The sequence below is a fragment of the Aquila chrysaetos genome, chromosome 13 (genome assembly GCF_900496995.4).
Source record: "Aquila chrysaetos chrysaetos chromosome 13, bAquChr1.4, whole genome shotgun sequence".
NCBI classification, from domain to species: domain Eukaryota; kingdom Metazoa; phylum Chordata; class Aves; order Accipitriformes; family Accipitridae; genus Aquila; species Aquila chrysaetos.
The window spans coordinates 6,711,062-6,734,370 of NC_044016.1; the positions used below are offsets into that span (position 1 = coordinate 6,711,062).

General features: G+C 38.9%; 1 protein-coding gene across 2 annotated transcripts in view; it reads right to left on the reverse strand.

Moving 5' to 3' along the window:
• CNIH3 (cornichon family AMPA receptor auxiliary protein 3) overlaps positions 1–23,309 on the reverse strand; it is a 69,115-nt gene that overhangs the window by 35,173 nt on the left and 10,633 nt on the right. For both annotated transcript variants that reach the window (XR_003926379.1, XM_030035757.1), the window contains exons 2-3: positions 7,436–7,504; positions 4,096–4,143 (exon numbers count right to left, since the gene is read on the reverse strand). Coding sequence is in view for 1 of the 2 variants with exons in the window: in XM_030035757.1 (XP_029891617.1) it covers positions 4,096–4,143; positions 7,436–7,504 (117 nt within the window). In the remaining variant the exon portion in view is untranslated. The remainder of the gene's footprint in view (positions 1–4,095; positions 4,144–7,435; positions 7,505–23,309) is intronic.

The following is a 23,309-nucleotide window of genomic DNA, read 5'->3' on the forward strand; positions in this document are numbered from 1 at the left end:
CTTAATTTACATTTCCTCAAAGTTAAAGTAATAATATTACAGTGGTTGATTAATGAAATAGACCATGTTTCAATCTAGGAACTTCCTAATTGCCCTTAGTGCTAAAATAAGTATATCCAACAGGAATCAATCAGGTAGATAGATTTCTTGAAATACAACTGCAATTACAATTATATAATATTGCTGTCACCATTAACTGAATATATTTTAATAAACCCACCAAAATATTTAATTCACAAAACCCATGGTAGACCTATATGGCACACCTCACCTATCCCACTCCTCAGCTGGGCTAATGAGCCCAAGAAGCCTGTACTGCTGTTTACTGTACTGCTTCCACTAGCTCAAGACAGCTCATTCACAACTAGTTTGTGTTCCTCTGTACAGCACTGTAGTGTGTCACAATCATATCCTTACAGAAACAAAGGATTCAAAAAAAGAGAGCACAGACTCCACAGCATTCTCCAAAACTAGTGTATGTTCTACATCAATCACGTCACACTTGTATGACGCACCAATGTCCACACAATGGACGTTCAACAGTTTAATGAGCACACACATGAACCCATATATATGCTACAAAGCCCCCAAAACACACCACTGAATGAAATGAGATACCCGTATCCTGAGAGAACCTCACTTTGTGTTGGCTTCAGAAAATAAGTCCTTCCTCTCATTTACTTCAGAAGAGATTTGACCATGGCTACACAAAGTTCATAGCTTCTTTATACATAACCAATCATTCTCCAGTAACCAGAAAATGTAGGCTAATGTAATTCTATAGCACCATAAAAACATGGACTCATGTGTACATGCACGTACAGATGCTAGCACCATATATATCTGCTTCACATGATCCCTGCTTGTTTTAATTATATAGTAACATTTTCCCCAAACCAAATATCAGAAGATGCCTGGCTGCAGAACAACTACATCCTCCATTCTATTTTGGAAAATGTAAATAAGTTATATAATATCTGGTGACATATTGCATACCTGGTCATAGTTTGTTAATAATACCTCCAAAATACTTGGAGAACAAAACTGAAAATCCATCCTTAAGAAACACTTTGCCCGCTGGGATCAGATTTATATGACATATTGTATGCCCATTTAATAATCCCCAAGAACCCCTTCTAAAGCTAGGATATAATGAAACCGAACACATTTTTATAGCTGTCGAGGTTTAACCCCTGCCAGCAACTAAGTACCACACAGCTGCTCACTCATTCCCCCCACCCAGTGGGATGGGGGAGAGAATCAGGAGGAAAAAAACGTAAAACTCGTTGGTTGAGATAAAGACATTCTAATAGAACAGAAAGAAGAATAAAAAACTAATAATGATAATAATAACAGTAATAAAATGACAATAACAATAATAAAAAGATTGGAATATACAAAACAAGTGATGCACAATGCAATTGCTCACCACTCACCCACCGATGCCCAGTTAGTCCCCGAGCAGTGATCCCTCCCAGGCCAACTCCCCGCCGTTTACATACTGGGCATGACATCACATGGTATGGAATACCCCTTTGGCCAGTTTGGGTCAGCTCTCCTGGCTGTGTCCCCTCCCAGCTTCTTGTTGCCCTTCCAGCCTTCTTGCTGGCTGGGCATGAGAAGCTGAAAAATCCTTGACTTAGTCTAAACACTACTTAGCAACAACTGAAAACATCAGTGTGTTATCAACATTCTTCTTGTACTGAACCCAAAACATAACACTATACCAGCTACTAGGAAGAAAATTAACTCTGTCCCAGCTGAAACCAGGACAATAGCCCACCTATAACCTCTTCAGAAAACAGATTTACAGGAGATCTTAAAGCATTAAGTTCTAATGTCATAAATTGCAAGATATCACTGTTTTCAAATCTCTTTAAAAGAACTGACTTCAAGACATAGGAAAACAGATACGCTGTTGTTTCACAGAAAGAGAAGCAGACCTAAAGCTACAAAATGTTATAATGAAGGATATAGTTAGTGCTTGCTGAAAGCATCCTAACTACTATTTGTCTGTACCTATATAGCTGGCACTCAATTCTTTACTGTTTTTCCAGAATTTTCCCCAACAGCGAATCCTTTATACTACATAAACTAAAGCTATTTTTAGTGATTGTCAGATTTGAAGACTACAAATCTCTGTAGTTATTGTATCTTCCTCTTCTTGCATATAATCTCTCAATTAAAACAGATGTGTCCCCAAAGATCTCTAAAGAAGGGGCTGAATTAACAAACTGTTTAAGTGAACCAGAAGCAAGCCAATCCCTTATGAATACAGAGTCTGTAATTAGCCAAAACGCTCCATTTTGCTCTTCACAGTGAGGCTGAGGCTCAATAAAAATTAAACACTGATGCAGGGAAGGCATTCCCATGGGGCTCACATATATTAATACATTACCACTCACCAGTTGCTTTATGTCAAAGAAACTGGGACACAACTTGAAATTGGCTGGCTGCCTATTTGATAAAATGGAAAGCTATTGGTGATGGGTATTTTCTCTTATTTTTATACCCCTAGTATCATAAACAGACTAAGAAAGTACTTAAATGTGGCTCCTAACAGTCACATGCTCATAACGGTGCCAAACAGATACAACTCAGGTTCTGACTGATCATCATAGATTCTGCACGGAGTCACAGTTACACCTTGGGATCACCCCAAACCAATAATCCCTAGCACTGGTTTCCCAAAACCTCTAAGGATGAGGCCATCAGTTTCCTAAAAACATATCTGAATTTAGTTCTTAGCTTGATTAGGATGCAGTCAGCAGTCCACACTTCAGTGATAACCTTTTTAAGCAAAAATGAGAATAATTTAGGTGGCTTCATTACTACTCTGATGATGGCAATTTATAGAAACTTGAATATATAGAATAATATAGTTTGGAACTATGATTATTTTGACTTCAATAGGACAGAGTAAGGAGAACAATGAGTGTTTATGAACTCTCTTTCAAGCTACAGATGATTAACCCATGAATGTATCAATCCTACAGTTTATCAGCTCCTTCAAATCCCTGAGAAACTGAGGCACTCAGCATCTCTCTTGTGTCAAGTTAAAATAAATACTGTATTAACTTTTCTATTCAGCCAATTAAAGAACTTAAACATTAAATATATAGCCAATAAAATGTTTAGTTTATCAAACAGTAAGCCACTGTTTAAAAAAAGGGTATTTCCAAAGCCTGTACTACAATATCATCAGTTGATAGTGAGACAAGGGGAGTCAAAAGAATCTCAGTAGACATAATAAAGGGGGATGAAAGATGATGTTTAGCGCTTACATTGTTGAAATTAGCTGACATAGAGACAGTCCTTGATAAGAAGAGCTGGTCCTAAGAACCAGCCAATAAGGTAAAGACAGTTCCTGATAAGAAGCAGGAGCAGGCCCCAAGAGCCAGCTAAGACTGGTCTTGCGGCTTGGGTGAATACCAAGAAATCACTGAGCCTGCGCAAGAAGAAAGGTTACTAGCGGTGACGAAGAGGAGTCATCTATCTTCATCTCTGTGACCACCAGACGACCACCATAAAGAGGCACTGCACAAGCGCAGTTGAGAGGAGACTATGGAAATGACCTCTCGGAGCTAATTTTAATATGAAGCGGGGACAGGTCATGCATATGTATAGGCGTATTGTGAATATGTAACACTTGACTGTATAAACTTGAAACTAACTGCCAAGTCGGGCGCGCACGACTTTGGTGGGACTACCCCCGTGCTGCCCAGCGCTGAATAAACATACCTACTTTACAATCTCACTGATTGTGGAGTCCGTTTCCGCACGTCAATAGGACTATAAAAGCACCTCAAGCTGCAACTGCAAAATGATTCACCACCTTTGAAAAGCATGTTCCAAAATGAATGGGCTGATGTTCTGAAGTTTCACTTCTTATCCAGAAATCCTCTATTACATTAACCTTTCGTAATTTGTCTTACTTTGTCCTTATAAGGTCATCATAACTTCCACTTCTGCAGCAGAACCCAGCCTTTCATCAATGGAGTATGAGGATCATTTGAAGAGAAAATGAATGCACATCACCACTGGATGGCTTTAATTCTCATAAACTTCACAAATTCTAGGCTAGTTTATGCTTACCTTTCGCAGGAGGAAGCAAATACGCTCAATATTTCTCAGCCGCTCTCTCTGTCAAGAAAAAGTGGGAAAAAGGTAGGAGATTAGCTGATGTTACAAATTAAAGACAATATATTACAATTACAATGGGTCAAGATCATAATTAATGGCTGTAAGGAAGAAACACATTATTAATCTGAAATGATAGTATTCACTTCTTACCTACTGCTTGCAAGCCAAATGATTTACCCATTGTCGTGGTTTAACCCCAGCCAGCAACTAAGCACCATGCAGCTGCTCACTCATTGTCCCCCACCCAGTGGGATGGGGGAGAGAATCAGGAGGAAAAAAAAGTAAAACTCATGGGTTGAGATAAAGACAGTTTAATAGAACAGAAAGGAAGAGAATAATAATAATAATAATAATAATAATAATAATAATAAAATGGCAATAATAATAAAAGGATTGGAACATACAAAACAAGAGATGCACAATGCAATTGCTCACCACCTGCCAACTGATGCCCAGTTAGCTCCTGAGCAGTGATCCCTCCCGCCAGGCCAGCTCCCCCCAGTTTATATACTGGGCATGATGTCACATGGTATGGAATACCCCTTTGGCCATTTTGGGTCAGCTCTCCTGGCTGTGTCCCCTCCCAACTCCTTGTGCCCCTCCAGCCTTCTTGCTGGCTGGGCATGAGAAGCTGAAAAATCCTTGACTTAGTCTAAACACTACTTAGCAACAACTGAAAACATCAGTGTGTTACCAACATTCTTCTCATATTGAATTCAAGACATAACACTATACCAGCTACTAGGAAGAAAATTAACTTTATCCCAGCTGAAACCAGGACACCCATTAAGTCCCAGTAAGTTATTTTTTCATCTGTTACTGGGTGTAACAATATAAACTGGGGATTCAAGTCTGTGTTAGCCTTGAGCCAGAGGCTGCAACTTCTTTTAAGTCAGCATTTGTGGCTCTATCCAGTGGGGCCAATCTATACCACAGAGACTTGGTCTTGCATTTTCAGGTACCCAGCCTCTGGTTTGAAGATAATTCTGAATGGGAAAAACAACTATGGAGTTAGTATGGCAGCCCTTCCTCTATCATTAAGAGGGTGCCTGAGCAACATGTGATATTAGAATTTAACCCATTAGTGAAGAATATCTGAAATGTCCTAGAAATGCCACTTTAAACCACAGATGCATTCATAAATACTGAAAGTCACTGTAATTAAGCACTGTAACTCAAAAGATGCTCTAAGCTCGATTCACAGAAAGACAACAAGTCAAAGACAGGTTTTCTTTTAAATGGCTCATAATGAGAAATTCACTAGTAAAATCAGATTTCACTCTGTGTAACCCCATCACTAGAATTACTGTGAAAGATCCTACTGTTGGCTACACTGCAGAAGGCAGAGTGGATTTGTTGTCTTCAGAAGACTATCTGGTAAAATTTTCATTTAGACATGGGAAAAAATATTCTGAACAATGACCTTTTTTAAACAGGTAATGTAATCTACCAATGTGAGAAGCCAACTCTCCCTAGACTTTTTGCTTTTCAAACATTTTAAATTTGCTCCAAGTTTGAGGTTTATTTTTATTCTCCAAAGAAATGACTGTTTTCCTTTCCTGTCCCCAAGTGTAAGCCACTTCTAAAAAACGTATCATTTTGGAAAGACAATGAGACAGTGGCAGCTTGATAGGCACCAGACAAATAATTCTCAGTAGTGCCATTGTTTTTGCCTCTGATTTCTCCTTAATTCAGCCTCCTCTTGTCAAAAAGACTCTACCCTCTGTCATGAAAACGTTGTGAAAGACACATGAGTAAACATCAGACATTCTTATGGTGCAATAAAGAAAACTACCCCACCAAATAAATGGAATATGGGCATGAGCAACTATGCATAGGGAAAAAGGAAAATACGCTGGACCAAAGACATAAGAAATACTTGCTAAAAATCTTTCTTTTATGTCAATATAAAAGGCATCAACATGTATATAGTGCAGAAGAAAGCAATCTGAGATTATTACTTGAGTTATCATAGAAAGTTTCATAGAAGAGAGTCAAATATGTCAACTGATCACAGAATACTTTTCTGTGTTGTACTGGAAACTCTACGATTAACTTTTTGATTACACCACTAATATGACTGAAACACGGACTTATTAACTTCTTCTATCCTGGAGACCAATTCCATTACCGTTTTAAAATAAGAGGAAATTACCTCCATGGAGCATCTTACAAGTTTTAGGAGGAGAACAAATTACTGGAATTTGCTATATATAAATACACATTTCTTGTGTGCAGTTCTCATGATGGGAAGTAAAAACAGATGAAGTGAATTCAAAATCAGATTATTTTCAGTAAATTCAAAACCAGATTACTTCCATTGAAGTCCTCTATGGGATTTCTTAATATAATTTCTTTCTTCTGTTCTTCTTCTTTGCTTATGTGTTAGTGAACAGTAAACAAGATTTCTTGTTTGAAGATTCATGTAAAGTTTACACTTAAAATCACCAGTGGTCTAAGCAGTACCACAAATCCTCTGCTGAGTTATGAAACAAGGTTAAATGGCAAAGTACTAGCTACTGAATCTGGTTATCATTTGTAGGCAATTCAGTAACTTGATACTCTGTAGAGATCAAATTCAGCACCTGTCATAATCATTGTAATTCCCAGTGAGATGACGGGAGCCAAGTTCTGCTCTCAGTTCTGGTGGTACAAATCTCATGCATGTTTAACTGTAGTCAGCTAATCACCCTAGATTACAGCTTTAATTAACAGAGGAATTTTCATATGCTTAAATCTGGGTTGCATTTTGGTTCATTAGGTAAAACTGAGTTTACAGTCCCAGGGTGATATTTAACCTTTTCCATAGCAGATGCAGCAGAACGTGTTATTTACTCTTAAAGCACAGGAGAATTTAGAGCCCTGCCATGGGACAGAGGTCTAGGAATACACCTCTTAGCAAATCCCTTCAAGCTTTTGACTCATTGATACAGACAGTATGGGAGAAGGTGGTCATCCCATGCTTGAACGCAGATAAAGCAAATTATTTCAAAAAGGAAAATTTGTGCCACAGAATGAAAAGATAAAAAGAAAGCATTAGCATCACATTATATATCCTTTAGTTTTTGAACTTGAAAATTATTTTCCTGCCTCCTTCAGCAAAAAGGAAAGCTATTAGCATAAAGAGTCGTCATCTGGCTTCCTAAGACTGGCCCAATAAATAATTTTCCAAACTACAGTTGACTTCACAACGTATTCTACATTCATTTCTATACTCATACTTTCACTGACAGTTTAGTGCATCTCCCTTTCTTTAGTAGCTGTTGCTTAGCAAGCCACTGGTTGTACTCACTGCGTGGACTGGGTTGCACTGATCTATTGGGCTTTTGAAGTCTGTCCGAAGTTCATCAAAGGCGATTATCTGAAAAACAATTTTTTTCAAATATTGTAACGAATGCTCATTCAAACACTTATTTTTCCTTTAGGGACTAGTTAGGTGCATTGCCTCTCTTCCTCCCCTTCCAGAGAAAATACGGAAAACTAGCTTCCCCGACACACTCCTTTCAGAACTAACTAGTTAAAACAAAACATGGGATACTCCTACATATGACACCTGGAATCCATTAATCTGTCACTCTGTAAAATCATATCTATAGCCTTTTCAGCACTGTTGCTTTCCAGATTTCTTCCCTCGTATCAGCTAGAATTCTTTTCTCAAACTTCCAAATGACATAAAACTACTTCACAAACAAATACATCTCCAGACTTGATGGAAAAAGTCATTAGCTGCCTAAAACACAGACATGCATCAGACATGCTATTCTAGGTTCAATACATACACAACAGGCCCTTTTTATTAGTTGTTAAGCCTACTTCAGATATTAATTCTGAATTAGTATCAGCTTTATTATTATTAAGCCACTATTCATTATCAAGCAAACTCCTCAAAAGGTAAACCGCTCTAGAGCAAAACATACCCTTCCTAAATTCTGGCAGGTTTTAGAACCTTACTTCAGACCTCATTAATGGACAAATGTCTTTTGCTCATATCCTTTAGTTTCTTCCCTTAACTGATGGATTGAGACACAGTGGTAATTAGTGTCTGCTTTTAAAGTACAGCAGATAAAAGTGCCCATAAAAATAATGTTTGATAATGTTTTCTTGGAAAGAAAACAGCTGTAATAACCCTCAGTGTATTTCATTCAAAGATCTCAAAGCATGTTCTTAATTTTATTTTATGTTTGTATTCTAGTAATACCTTTTCTTCTGCTTGCTTCACCCAAGGAATGAAAGCTCACTATGACAGGCACCACATAAATAGATGTTAAAACAATGATTCCTTTTTAGACAATTTACAACCCAGGAAAGTATTTGTTCTCAATAAAAAGATGAAGGAAGTACACAGTAGCAGTCAGGTAATTAGTATATGAGCGCAACAACTATTCTATGACATGTTACAGCATGCCTGCTGCCTAGCTGTTCAAAAAATAATCAACTGGGTGTCATCACAGACCGGCTGTATAGGTAAAACAGATTCATTTTACAGATATGGAATGCAGGAGCAGAAAACCTGAAAATAGCCTATCCATGATTTATATAATAATCTGATGAGAGGCTTGAGAATAAAACCTAGAGCTACAATCCACAAATCTAAGCCCTACTCTGCATCCCACTCTAATGCTGCATTCATCATACTGAAGCACATTTAAAATCAAAAGTGTGGCATTTTACAAGAGTACTCTACAGAATTCAATTTATTCAACTATGACAAGTCAAACTGCCAGAATAAACCACAAAGGGAACTATAAAACATGATTACAAGTGAAGCATTTCTCCCCATGGATGCAGTATCTCTACAAGTTAGGAATTAGATCTGCAACAGATGTTTAGACTAAGGTAAAAGAGCATATCTCAGAAACTGTGAGAGGGTCAGAGTACAGTTGTGAAGAATAAGGTTCATGACACCTCTGTATTTAATACTTCTTGAACAGGTCTTCATATTCCCAAGCTGGGGCAACTGTTAAGAGGGTAACAACCACGCAAGTCAGATGCACACACTTCTGTCTGTAATTGGGTATCAACATTGGCACTGACAGCACTGACAAAAAGGGGGAAGGATGGCCCTGTACCAGGTAACAGAGCTGCCTCTCTTCATAGCCGTGCCACTGATTTACTCTGGGATCCTGAGCATCTCCCTTAAATTCTCTTTGTCTCACTGCACTGGTACTTACAGATGTAGCTTTAAGATAGAAAACAGTTGCGAGCTTTGAGTGACAACTGTTTTTAATAATGTACAGTGGTAACTGCTTTTTTTCTGTTGTAAATGTAGAGATGAGCTGAAATTTCCGGGGGGGGGGGGGGGGGGGGGGGGGGGGGGGGGGGGGGGGGGGGGGGGGGGAGTGAATGTGCTGTGCTCTTCCTGTTGGTAGTCAGTAACAGCAACCAGGAATTTGAGATAATCGCGAAATGACAGGCAGTACAAGATCCAGCTCATGCTGTGAGGAAAGACTGGTCCGAGACAACAACATGGGGAACCTAAATACTGGAATGATAAGATGGACCCCATTCAAGAAGTCCAGAAAAGCCTCTAAAGATTCACTGAACACAGAGATAGGATGATAACCCTGAAGTGTGTTTAGATGAAGAACTAGGTCACTCTGAAAGACAGAGCCATTAAGGCAGGGCTCTGTTGAGCTAGCCTTAACTAATGCAGCTAAGTCTTGGGGAAATCCTAAATGATAGTTTGGAAAAGGGATTAGCCTCAAATATACTACACATTTTGATTTCCTCATTTTTGCTTTCTCGTGTTTTTTTTAACCAGCATTCCCAACTCTGTAGTCAAAAACCTACTCTATTTGCTGGCATGCAATTTATTTTCTGTTATTCTTGCATTATATCCAAGTGCATTGAAACAAATCTGACAGTATTAAGCACATCGTTTTCATGGAACCAGTAAGTGTAAACACAATAGTTTCACAGATAAACCTTTTGGGATGCCTGCTAATTATGAAAATGTTAGAGATGTTCCTGCTATGCCTGCAAGAAACAGATTGAGGTCTGGTATCAAGCATACAGGATTGAAAGTTTCTTCATTAAAAGTTTCAGTGTCTCTCTGGAAGGAGGCTGACAAATAAAGCCTCCTCAATTCTTAGTATTTTATTTCATAAAAGTTCCATAATAGTTTATATTTTGTTATATCTCCAGGAATAGAAATCTAGTGATGACATGAAGATACCTATTTTAATTTATGAAAAAGCACATTCCTATTTCTCAGTCACAGTGAAAAACTTGAAGGCATAACATTAGGCAGGCTCACAATTAGAAGGAATATAAAGAAACTCCCAAAGTTTTTTTGGGGGATGGGTTTTTGTGGTTTGGGGTTTTTTCTTTTTCTTTTTTTTTTTTTTAAATCTCACAATGTTGTGTGTTCTAATTCTAAAACTGCAATTGAGAAATGATGGAAACAAAGCTGTAGCTTCTTAAGATTGGCGGTTGCTCACAATACACTACGTAACTGTGCAACAAATTATATTGTATTTCTGAAAATAAGGCTGGGTTGTACTGCAGCATGGTTTAAATAATTAATTAGTAAACATCTCCCTCTCTGAATTATAACTAGCCTTCTGTAGCAGTTTAATGCCCTAGGGCATTGTGTGGCCGGAGCTGCCATTCTTCCCTACAAAAAAACAAATAACTCGCTACTTGTTTCCATTAAGTATTTCACAATGCTTTCACAGGAGATGCAGCGTTCTGGGCATACTCTACAGAAACAATCTTCTGCCCATTTACATTTCAGCTGGATGCAGTACAGCTACTTGCTTCCCATACATCAGCGGACCAGAGTTGCTGAATGCTCTGCGACAGCATCCAGGTATTCTCAAGGTCTGTTTCACCTCCGAAATTGCCACACTCATCAGCAACTTGACAGAGTAGATCATTTACAGGGAAACAATGTAATAGATCCCAGTCAGGGCACCTCACCACATGAATTGTCATCATTACGCCTTTGTAAATGAATGTATTTTATAAACTGTTCAACGTCTTTTAGTTGTCCAATCTAATTTGATCCAGGGTGGCAACTAAGACTACAAAGCATACATTTGCATGGACATCAGCGACCCCAGCTCTCCAAAGGCCACACAATAAGCAGACAGTTGCAAAGAAAAATGACTAGCCTCTAGTCACAAAGCTAAACAGGTAGCTAAGTGGATAGCATTTTGGAAACATGTGCCAGGGACTGATCTTACACAGAGAAGTTTATTTCTTTTAGTAAATATTAACATTGTACACAGCTTCACAGAAAGAGAATAAGGACCGTTTGATATTTACTTAGGAATGCCAAGAAAAAAAAAAATCAAGCTATCTATTTGCCAAGCTCTATCAGAAAAAAAAAAAAGTGGCATTTTTAGCAATAATTTTTATCATTACTGCACAATGGGGCCAGGGATTGAATGGGCAATGGATATTGAACTACCTTCTGACTTGGGGAATTTTCCCTGTGATTCCACATTGTGAAACATTGCAGGAATTTTGCTCTGCCGCTGCCCTAGCCGTGCTTTTTTTCTGTTGATAGAAGTGTACTTGTGGCTGTTATCCACCTGACAGAACTAAAGGTTTATGAAAATACTGGTTGCGTTCTCTGGTGATTCACACCATCTACAAATCTCAAAACTCCAAGTATAAGTCAGCAAGGAGTTTGCCCCAGTTTAAACATATACTGAACAGATGAGATTGTGATGACAACGTATGTTTCAGTACAGCTACAACTGCAATGATATTTAAAAAATTTGTTTTCATTACCCACACTCTCTGTGCTCACCTCTCCAGACAATAACAGCTTTAAATAATGAAGTATTCACGTAAGATTGAACCTGAATTTTGTTTTCTTCCTATGCTTATACACCCATCAAACTGAAAATTTCACCTATTAATGGTAGGAATGAATTATGATCTCTCATTTTTAGGGAAGATACTTTTTTTTTTTTTTTTAAATCACTGAGCTCTTACAGAAATATACTTTAATTGGGAATGTGATGTTTTAGGGTGGCAGTGGAGTTGGTGTGGGTGTGAATTCAGTGACAGCAAAGAAGTTGGATATTATTGCTTATTGGCATCTCAGAAAAGTTAAGATAAAACAGAACTTGATGACAACCGCGCTAACCACAGAACAGAACAGTAACACTTAACATATGTTTCCTTGACACCACCCTGTCAATGCACCACAATCCCATCTTGAAGAAACTGTCTTTAATGGTTCATTTAAACCATTTGTCTACCCCTCCACTCTCTCACACAGCTTTCACAGCACCCATACCAGCAGTTCATAGGCTGTCTGCAAGTCAGCACATGGACAAAAGGTGGACAGGTTTAGGAGCATGTTGTGCTCCAAAACTTCATGCCTGCCCATCAACTGCCGTATAGACATATTTACTGTGTTTGGGAAATAGTGTTGAACATTTATCATGTTTGAATCATGTTGTTGCAAGATGAGTGAGTTACTTTGGATTTTGTTGAGCAAAAGCAGCAAATGTCAAAATGTGTGAGTGTCAGTCACATAAGAATGCAAAAGGACCTGAAATGGAAGGCAAGTCACTGCCTTGACACGATGGAGTAAGGGGAGCCCCTAGAGAGATGCAGAGAATGGTGACGTTGACAAAGTGACAGACTGAGAGCACAGGTTTTACTACCCAATTCTTACCATGATATGAAATTAATCTGAACAAGAAATTTAGCTGTGTGGTTGGTGAACATTTGTTCAAGATGGTTGTTCCTCTTCCCTCTTTCTCTTCTGGTTGAACTGATCTGGTTCATGCTACCAAGCAATGTAAACACAGCAAGGAAAACCCTTCCCCCTCTGTAAAGGTTCCTCTGAGTTGACCCCTCCACTGCGATCTCCAATGAGAAAGGTCATTTCAGCTTAAGTGGCTGTTAGTCACAATACTTTCAATATTCTAGTAATACCCTATAAATCATAAGAGCTGTTAACTGTAATTTTATTAACGTTACAGTCTGTGATACAGCCCAGAGACCATACATGACATGTCAAGTAATGTAGATGTGTGATTTAAACTGCTTTTTAAGTACGGTCTTCCTCCCCCTCACCAGGACCATTTTTTGTTAAATTCAGCACTCACAGCATCACAGATGACTGAAACCAGGTCTGAATCAACCTGACAATCTTCTTTTGAGAATACCATAAAGTGCTGACATTAGGCTATGAGAAAAAAATGAAATCAAATTACTGGGAAAAAATTCTGCTTGTGATACTAACAAATCCTGTTATATGATACTAAACTATACATGAATACACCAGAGAGCAATTTGGCCTACTTTGGTTCATTAGCACAGGAAAAGGATGGAATGCAGGTTGTGCTATGACAGGAAATATCTTTTTTTTACTTGCCAGTGCTCGAGTGTATTGTTCATTATTTGTTTTTACTAAATGTTACTAAACATCTGATGGGCTGGGGTTTTTAAGGCCTTGAAACCAAGAGCTGGCTGCTCAGAGGAAATGGTGTTCAGCTCTCATTTCATATTGTATTGTAATAAATCGGTCTTCCTACAACATCTTGATTGCCACTGAGCTGCACAGCACAACTTTCACAGCCTCTGAAGGCAGAAAAGACAGAACTTAACTTCTCCTGAAAAAAACCCCACAGCCTACTGTTGCACTCTATCACCTACCTGCAGCCCCTCACAAAAGGGCATCAAATAAATACAAGAAGGTACAGTGATGGAAAAACATCCAGAATGTGTGTGTATGCACTTTATAACCATTCTATAATTATTACTTAAATAGAAAATTAACTTCATGGAAAGGATGCAGGCTTACAGTTAAGAATACGCACAAAGCCTTTAGACAGAGGGGTTATCAGCTGATTCACATTTAAAAACACCTGGAGCTGGGTAGACATGCAGCAAAGGAGTAGCTCCCAGATTCCCTTCACAAGTCACCTTCTGTCTTCAGAACAGGAGACAAAAGAGGCTGTTACCGCTCAAGTTAATTCAGAAGAAATTAAACAGGCTAAACGCCAGAGGCTAACGCTGCACAGCATCATCGTATATGCTGACAGGAAGCTGAAAAACAATCTTTGTTCTAAGTCTTGGGGTTAACTTTCAAACCCTTCAGAAAATATCCAGATCAGTATAACTCTCTGCTTTTCACTTCTTAAAGAGGGAATTTCTATATTCTTATTTTGTACTTACTAAGATGAGTATTTATGGTGCTCCTCACTCACGCTCTTAAGACTAGTGGTCTGTACCCAGTATTGCATCTGTACTTAACAGCTCATGAACGTTTCTGGCAAGCCTCAGAGCTGCTTCATGTTCAGGTTCACAAATTCAACCTATGACCCACTGAGAGAGTACAAAATTGTTCATTAAGGTTACAACTGTAACTATAGTAAATTCAGTATTTCAGTGAGCTAGATACTAAAGCGTATTGACTTTAAAATGCTGGAGCTGTGCAGTACTACAAGTTTACAAAGCTGTTCTCACTCATGCCCCCAAGGACTATCTTTCTGGGTGTAAAGAGATCTCCAGCAAAGTAATAGCTCTTCATAAAACAAACTACTTCAATTTACTAGGGATCCCAAATGTGTTATAGTACAGATTCAGCAATATTTACTTGCTCAGGGGCTGGGGAACATACAGCTGCTCTGTAATCGTTACTATCAGTACTATGTAAACAGTTCAGAGAAGAAAATGAAGAAATAGATATTGGAACTGTAGTACTGGAAGATTTAAGGCAGCAGAAAGTAAAACTTAAGCTACAGTTTGACCAAGACATGGAAGTCAAAACACATACAAACTTTCAAGGAAATGTTTTAGGGCTATTTTTGCCTCCTATTTCATCCAGAAAGAATAGCTACCAGTGATCCTGCACACTAGTGTTTTGTTAAATAGCACAAGCAATCAGATCCTCATTCTTAGTAAGAAGATGCTTAGGTGTATATATATCAGAGTTTTCAAAATAATGTATTTTCTCTAAGTCAGAAGAACAAGTATTTCCAACATTTCCAACAAACTGATTCTGAAAGAATTTCCAGATTTAAGACAAAAAGCAAAAATATGTTCCAACACTACATTTTTGCTTTGGAATTTATTTTGGGTTTAGGCAAATCAGATTATATGACATAGTTCAATATTTCATTGTGTTTATTTTGAAGAAAACACACTGCTTAGTAGAGATTGAAACATTTTCTCTTACTTTCTAGATCAAAGTATCTCTTGTTTGTCCTATAATGAAACAGTAATGCCAGTAAGTGTTACCATTATATTGTCACTTAATTGTCAACACAGAATTCAGGAAAGAGAACTGGAGGGGACTTCCTGGGCTGTCAGCTTCAGCTTCCTGGGCTGTCAGCTTCAGCCCCCAATTTCTGCAGACACCACATCAGAAGATCCAAGTGGTAAATACACCAAGCTTATTTTTAAAACAGGGAGGAGGCATATGATTTCCCTTTTCACTGTTCCATTTGGAACACAGCACAAACCTGCTGTGAAAGTTGGGAGCCTTCTCCTAACTTTTAAATTTGTTCAGAGATAACACAAGCCATGTATATCATTGGCAAGACTGCTTTATTACAACAGCTACTTAGTAAAATGAGAAAGTTTTATTTTGCAGGAGCTTGCATCAAAATTGGCATGACTCCAAAACCATTTGTCTTCAATTCAGCAGAAACTCCATCCCAGCTCATGGTAATTGACATTCATACAAACCCACATATACACACACAAATCTTATGCATTACAGCCCTTGTATGTGAATTAATAACAGACCTAAACAATGCTGGCTCTGAATCTCTACTTCATTTCTTTCTAAAATAGTGGATAACTCTTGGTTGTCTGGAGCTTTTTATACTGACACCTGCCAATAGCAACTAGATATAACCAATCCCTTTTTTGAAAAAGTCAAAACCTTTTTCTTGCCAAATTTCTTTAAGAGCCTTTATACACAAGTTACATGTATCAAATTATCCCTGCATTATTAGCCCCTTACTTCTAACAGCAGGGAGAAGAAGGAAGATCCTTATGAACATGAGGAAAGGGCCATGGATAATATGATAGCACAATAATGAATGGCAGAGAAATAAAAAATGGTGAAATAAGGTTCCTGTTTTGGGCTATCCAGCAGGTTCAGCTCTCTCTGGCTGAGGGGACACCACACTCTCCCCTTGCTGATCTAAGCAGGGACCGAGTCCAAAAAGAACTCTGTGCCTACTACTGCATCCCAAGGGAAGAAATTTCCCTGACAAGCAAGTGCAGCAGGAATTTCCTCTGAAGACGAGTCAGAAGGCAGGGAAATCTACCCAGTCAAGCTATGGCCAAAGAGATAAGAAAAGCTGCTTGCACGCTACCCATATGACTGCATCTTAACAGCTTCAGTTTGATTAGGAATTGATTAAGCAGAGAGGCCTGACAAAGCTCTACTCTGCACCCCTGCATCAAAGCCACACTGCAGGAATTTATATATGGCAGGTGTAGGAACTGTCTCAATAGTCAAAAGCTTCCAAATTAGTAACGGAACCAAGTACATCATCCAGAAACTGGAAAGAGTTTTATACTGACAGATATCACCACTGCCATTTATAGGCTTCAATATCCCTTATTTGGAAAGATAACCCAAAGATGCACTAAAATCTGCTTATTTATATAGGAGTTCAGATTCAGGAGAATGGTGTTAGAAAGCCCTGTAGGCTAAATACCTACAGTGTTTGTGTGGGTTTGTACTTCAGATAAGGAACGTATTAACAGAGTTACTAAATATTGCCTGCCTGGTTCACATCGCAAGCTTTCAGAATACAGTGTTAGCTCCCAATGACATGCACAAACGATGCAATACCTCTGTGTCTTTGTAGCAGGCAGACTACTGCAAAATATGTGAAAGTTTAAACATCCATGCCCTGACAAAGTAGCAGATAAAGTCAGAAAGACAAAAACCATCATTCAGCTTAAACATTACTGATGTTGTAATTTCACATGGATATATTACCCGAACAGGTGAAATATGCAACTCCATGTTGCATGTTAGTATCAAAGAATAAAGCTTTAATCCTTGCCTATCCTTGACAATGTTCCTTCCCTCACCCCTTTATTTGACTGGTTTTAACTGCTTATCTCTAAAACACAGCAAGTGCTCTGATATTTGTAACAGCACCTCCCCATTAGCCAGATGGGTTGTTGTGGTTTAACCCCAGCCAGCAGCTAAGCCCCACGCAGCTGCTCGCTCACTCCCCACCAGTGGGATGGGGGAGAGAATTGGAAGAGTAAAAGTGAGAAAACAACTCATGGGTTGAGATAAAGACAGTTTAACAGGTAAAGCAAAAGCCGCGCAGACAAGCAAAGCAAAGCAAGGAATTCATTCACCACTTCCCATGGGCAGGCGGGTGTTCAGCCATCTCCAGGAAAGCAGGGCTCCAGCACATGTAATGGTGACGTGGGAAGACAAACGCCATCACTCCGAACGTCCCCCCCTTCCTTCTTCTTCCCCCAGCTTTATCTGCTGAGCATGACATCGTATGGTCTGGGATATCCCTTGGGTCAGTCGGGGTCAGCTGTCCCGGCTGTGTCCCCTCCCAACTCCTTGTGCCCCCCCAGCCTCCTCGCTGGTGGGGTGGGGTGAGAAGCAGAAAAGGCCTTGGCTCTGGGTAAGCACTGCTCAGCGATAACTAAAACATCCCTGTGTTATCAGCACTGTTTCCAGCACAAATCCAAAACATAGCCCCATTCTAGCTACTATGAAGAAAATTAACTCTATCCCAGCCAAAACCAGCACATGGGTGTATCAGTCAATGTCTCAATGTTATCTCATATGACTTAGTTCTCTGCCTTTCTCTGTATGATCCCAGCTACAAACCTGCCTGGTATTTCAAATTGCCATATTGGGGCACATTTGCACCCTAATTGTATTTAAAGTGAGGCTTAAATCCCTCTGGAAGTTGCAGTTACATGACCAATGAAGCAAGGACAGAACATAAAGCAAAATAATTTGGAGTGATCTTTGCACTGTCAAGTATAACTCTAGTGGAAATCACCCCTCCTGACTTTCTGTTAGTATGAAGAGATCTTCTCTCCTCTATTAGAGAGTGACAGACAGGAGTTGCTTAGAAAGATTATTCAAAATTGCATGAATGGATGGGCAACCTGCCTCAAAGGCCAGATAATTCTATCCTTTTAGCCATATTTTATTCCTTGCCTATATCCTTTTGTTAAACATCTCCTATTAAAAAAGAAAAAAAGGCTTAAATCTTGGTTTTCATCATACCTGCCCGTGTAACTTGGTAGCTTCCCAGACCAGTGTATCTGAAATGTTGGTTATGATGAGAACCTTAACACTACAGCCAAATAAAGTGCAGAGAGGAAAGTGAGATGAAAGGTATTCCTTTCTTCTCTTATCTCTCGCCAATGTATTTAGTTTTCTGAATATTACACTTATTAATTCACCACATATTAATAAAAGTAAACAATAATAAGTAACAATGCTTTACAGTTATAAATCTCCTTTCAAGGCAATGAAGGCCTTAACAAATGCAAGGAAAATATCATGTCCATTTTTTATACAGGGGGAAAAATGAAGCTCAGAGAAAGTAAATGATTTACAGAATCAGTGGCAGAAGAACCAAAGCCTCTGGATTGCTGCACCATATAAAATGTTAGGGGAAACAAAGAATACTGTCAGTAGACTAGTAACATATGAGAAGTGAAACTATGCATTTCTGTCTGATTATTGTACTGTCGTTCATCTCTAGAGCAGAGCATTGCTTTAAGCAGTGCCTTTTTGGATTAAGATTGCAAATGGTTTTAAATCACTCAAGGGTAGAAAATTGTTCTATTTGTCATATTTCACACTAACAATTGTATGGCATTTCCTTGCTCTACTTAACTTGAATTTCATATGCTGCCACTATTAAAACAACTCTCCACGCAGAAATCTGAACACATTGTCAATGCAAACAAAGCTCTCATGGCTCCATCCAGGGCTGCACAAACATACACCTGAGCATCTAGTCTTCATTTTTTATTGAAGTTCTTTTGCCTGTAAAAGGATGTTACATTTAGGCCAACACAATTTAAACTTTTTAGGCTCTAACTGGAAGCTTAAGTTAACTTAATGGTCATGAAAATCTTACTGTAATTTCTCAGGTATTGAAGCCAGATCCTAAGTCTTTTCCAAGAGAAACTCCAATATGCAAAATTAAAAGACGCATAATCTCCATTGTGCAAATTGATTCAAAAGGCTTTCCTATGTACCTGTGGAAATGTAGAGGTATAATTATACTACTCTAATTAAATATTGATGAAAATCCATAGAGGAAGGCTCTCTTGCTGAGAGCACATGTGCACAAACATACCAGTCTGCATTGTTATAGTTACACCACTGTATTCCCCTGCATAAACAAGAACTATACAAATGAAAAAAAAACCACAAAAACTATTCAGATGGATGAAAGTAGTATTATTGCTTCAGCTATGCCAAATCAGATTTCCAAGTCTGCAGAGAGGCGCAGGAGAAATCACTAAGAATAATTATTTGGCAGTCACCTGAAACAGTCCACCTATCAGTACAAGAATGAAAGACTCCATCCACACGGTGAAAAAGAAATTTATCTTCAGGAACACAACCATACTGTACAGAGCTTTGAGTGATTTGAATGGAAACTTACTATCTCCATGAGTTACTGGTTATTATTTCAACATTGCAGACAATAATTTGAAAAAGCAACCTGATTTCTGAATGTAAAGAATTCACTTCTTGTTATTAGTTTTGACAAAACCACTTAAAAAACCTCAGCAGCTGCAAATTTCTGTTGCGAACAAATTGTTCCCAGAGGGATGATTTGACAAGCATCTATTGACAGATTTCTACAATTGCTATTAAACAGGCTTTTAAAAATAATTTCATCCAACTGCAAGGGGAAACAGTTTTACTGGGCAACAACAGGATCCTGGACACAGATTTCACTTGCTCACCACAGACACTGAAATATGTGCCCCAGTTATCCTGAAACTGAAAGATGTCAACCCTGTCCTTCAGGAGAGAGACAAATGTCCCACCTATTCCCCAAATACAGAGTTCAGAGATTACCTGTGCTTGTACCACAACTTTATACGCATTCACTGTCTTCCAGTCTAGACCAGCTGAAATCCAGCCAGGCAAAAATCAGCTGTGCACATATAAACTGCAGTTCATTAAAAGAAGGAAGACAAGCAAGCAAGCTGTGGAGGACGGATGATGCTAATATAGCTGTACAGAACCTGCTTCTAAATAGGCTAATAGTTTTGCTCCCTGCAGCTAGAACACATTTCAAAACAGACCTCAAGCGGAGGAGGAATTTTTAAGGTAAGTCCAGACTGCCATGGTTCCCTCCCGCCCCAAAGGATTTAATCATTTTGTTGTCGCAATTCTTTTTTCTTTTTTTTTTTTTTTTTTTTTTTTTTTTTAAACCTCACATTACTGCATTCGGCACAGGGAAACAATTCAGAAAGTAGCAGTATTCTGTGAATCAAACACACTCTTCAACTTTTTTTCTTTAAAGGGACACAAACAGTTGTTAGCAATATTAAGAAAAAAAACACATTTTCAATCAGCAACAAAACTGGTGAATACACCACATTGTTCTGAACAGAAAAAAGCTTGCATGTACATGGAGATGCATTACTTAAGTTTAATTACATTCAGTGTGGTAGAAACAATTCTTCTGCCTCAGTTGACTTAAAAAAAAATCATGTCTTCTATCTCTCACAAGAGAACCTGAACCATCAGGCTACTCATTTTTTTGAAACATGGATAACAGTGTCAGTTCCACTGCTGGTATCATGCTACCAGGCATAAATATACATTTCACTGAAGGGATTACAGAGGAAGAGATCTACTCTTACATTTCTGTGTAAGAATTTTATACAATGTGAGACCATTCCATTTAGCAGCGTACCTGCATCTGGAGACTCTACAGGTCAGTGGTGAAGCTAACGTCAGGGTCTGAATCAAAGGCAGCAGGTATGAAGTTGGGAATCCCAAGCAGCTGTATGCATGCTCTTCTCCTACCAATAAAATCTTACACAGGATTTGGCAATGCTTTCCACCAGCCCAAAAGGCCCAAAATCTATGCACCTTTGTAGGCTATGGGCAATACAGGTTGCATCTCTGCAGCAATAGTGAACTACATATAAATCTCCCACACTTCTTGTACTTTTGACACAAGCATGCCGCCAACATTCTGCCCTGCATACAGTCTCCTCTTCCTATATGCAATGGAGTATTTTATGTGGATTCTTTCTAAAACAAACTGGTTTTTCCATTTAGATAACAAGATCAAAACCTTTTAAACAGTTCAGTATCTAACCACTTCTGATTTCTTCAGTTCAGCACCAAAATCCCAAACTCACAGAGGACCAGTGACAACAAATTGACATGTCATATCAGGAATGCTGTCACTTGTTAGTTAGGCACTAACTTGATTTGATAGTCAGGACTGTCTTGAAAAGCAAACAAACAATCTGTTACACCATGGATTCCCAGGCACAGCCACACATTGAGCAAGCTAAGAAAGGGCATCCTAGCAAAGGTCATACAGACTCTTGTGCCAGCTTTTTCTTCTGTCCTGGAAAGGATGCAAACAAAGACCATAACTGCAGATAAACTGAACAAACAGATATATAAAAGTTAGGCCAAAGCTTCACTCCTAGTCTTGATCTCTTCAATGGGTCAAGAGCAAATTATGGGAGTGTTGTGGTTTAACCCCAGCCAGCAACTAAGTACCACGCAGCCGCTCACTCGCTTCCCCCCCCCACCCAGTGGGGTGGGGGACAGAATCAGGAGGAAAAAGGTAAAACTTGTGGGTTGAGAAAAGAACAGTTTAATAGAACAGAAAGGAAGAAACTAATAATGATAATAATAATAAAATTACATTAATAATAATAAAATAATTGGAAAATACAAAACAAGTGATGCACAATGCAATTGCTCACCACTCACCCACCGATGCCCAGTTAGTTCCTGAGTAGCGATCCCCCTTGCCAGGCCAGCTCCCCCCAGTTTATATATACTGGGCATGACATGATGTCACATGGTATGGAATACCCCTTTGGCCAGTTTGGGTCAGCTCTCCTGGCTCTTTCCTGTGCCAACTTCTTGTGCCCCTCCAGCCTTCTTGATGGCTGAGCATGAGAAGCTGAAAAATCCTTGACTTAGTCTAAACACTACTTAGCAACAACTGAAAACATCAGTGTGTTATCAACATTCTTCTTGTACTGAACCCAAAACATAACACTATACCAGCTACTAGGAAGAAAATTAACTCTATCCCAGCCAAAACCAGGACAGGGAGTTTGGATCTAAGCTTTACAGCTGAGGTGTTGACCTCAGATTTGCACCTCTGATTCAGGTAATGACTAGTGCAGATGAACTGGTTTGCAGACCTCTCAACCAACCAAGGTGAGAAGAAAACAGCATTACTTTCTATCCACACCCAGGAGAGGCTGGGGAGCTCTGCTTTCAGCACAAGAGAGAGCACTGCTTTGCCCTTGCTGCTCTTCATACTAAACTCCATACCAACTAAGAAAGCACAATAAGAAATGAAACAACTAAGATGTATTTCTCACTACCTCTATATCACAGATTCATTGCTACAGATTTGTACATCATCTACTTTTATAGGCCAAATTCTTCACTACCCAGCTTCTTCCACACCAAACCAAGGACAGGCTAGACGGGAGTTGGTGAAAGACCTAATACAAAAGGCTAGCCAGATGTGGAAGGTAGGAGGAACGGTGGTAGTCTGGTCACACTGGACCAATAGCAGGTTAATTCTGGCTGGAAGCAATATAACTGACTACCTATAGATGTGAGAAGTTGTATTCTTCTGTCCTTGTTTTTCCTCAAAATTACAAATCATTTCTAATTTACCCCACCTTAAATGCAATGTGCTCTCATGCAACTTTTCTACTTGTCTTTTTCTTCTCATCAAACCTACAGTATGGAGGATATGCGAGGAGAAAGGCACAGACACATTGAAGCCACAAAGCTCCATCTTCATAAAATTCTCAAAATCAACTGAAGCACTTCTATTAGTTAACAGCACAAAGCTGATAATCCCGAAGCTAGAAATAAACAGGACATTTCTGCAGAGTAAATTCAGGGAAAGGGTAGTAAACAGATGGGAAAATGCGCCAGAATAGATACAACTAGAAAAACTATTTGCTCCAAAGGAGGCAAGAGAATGAGA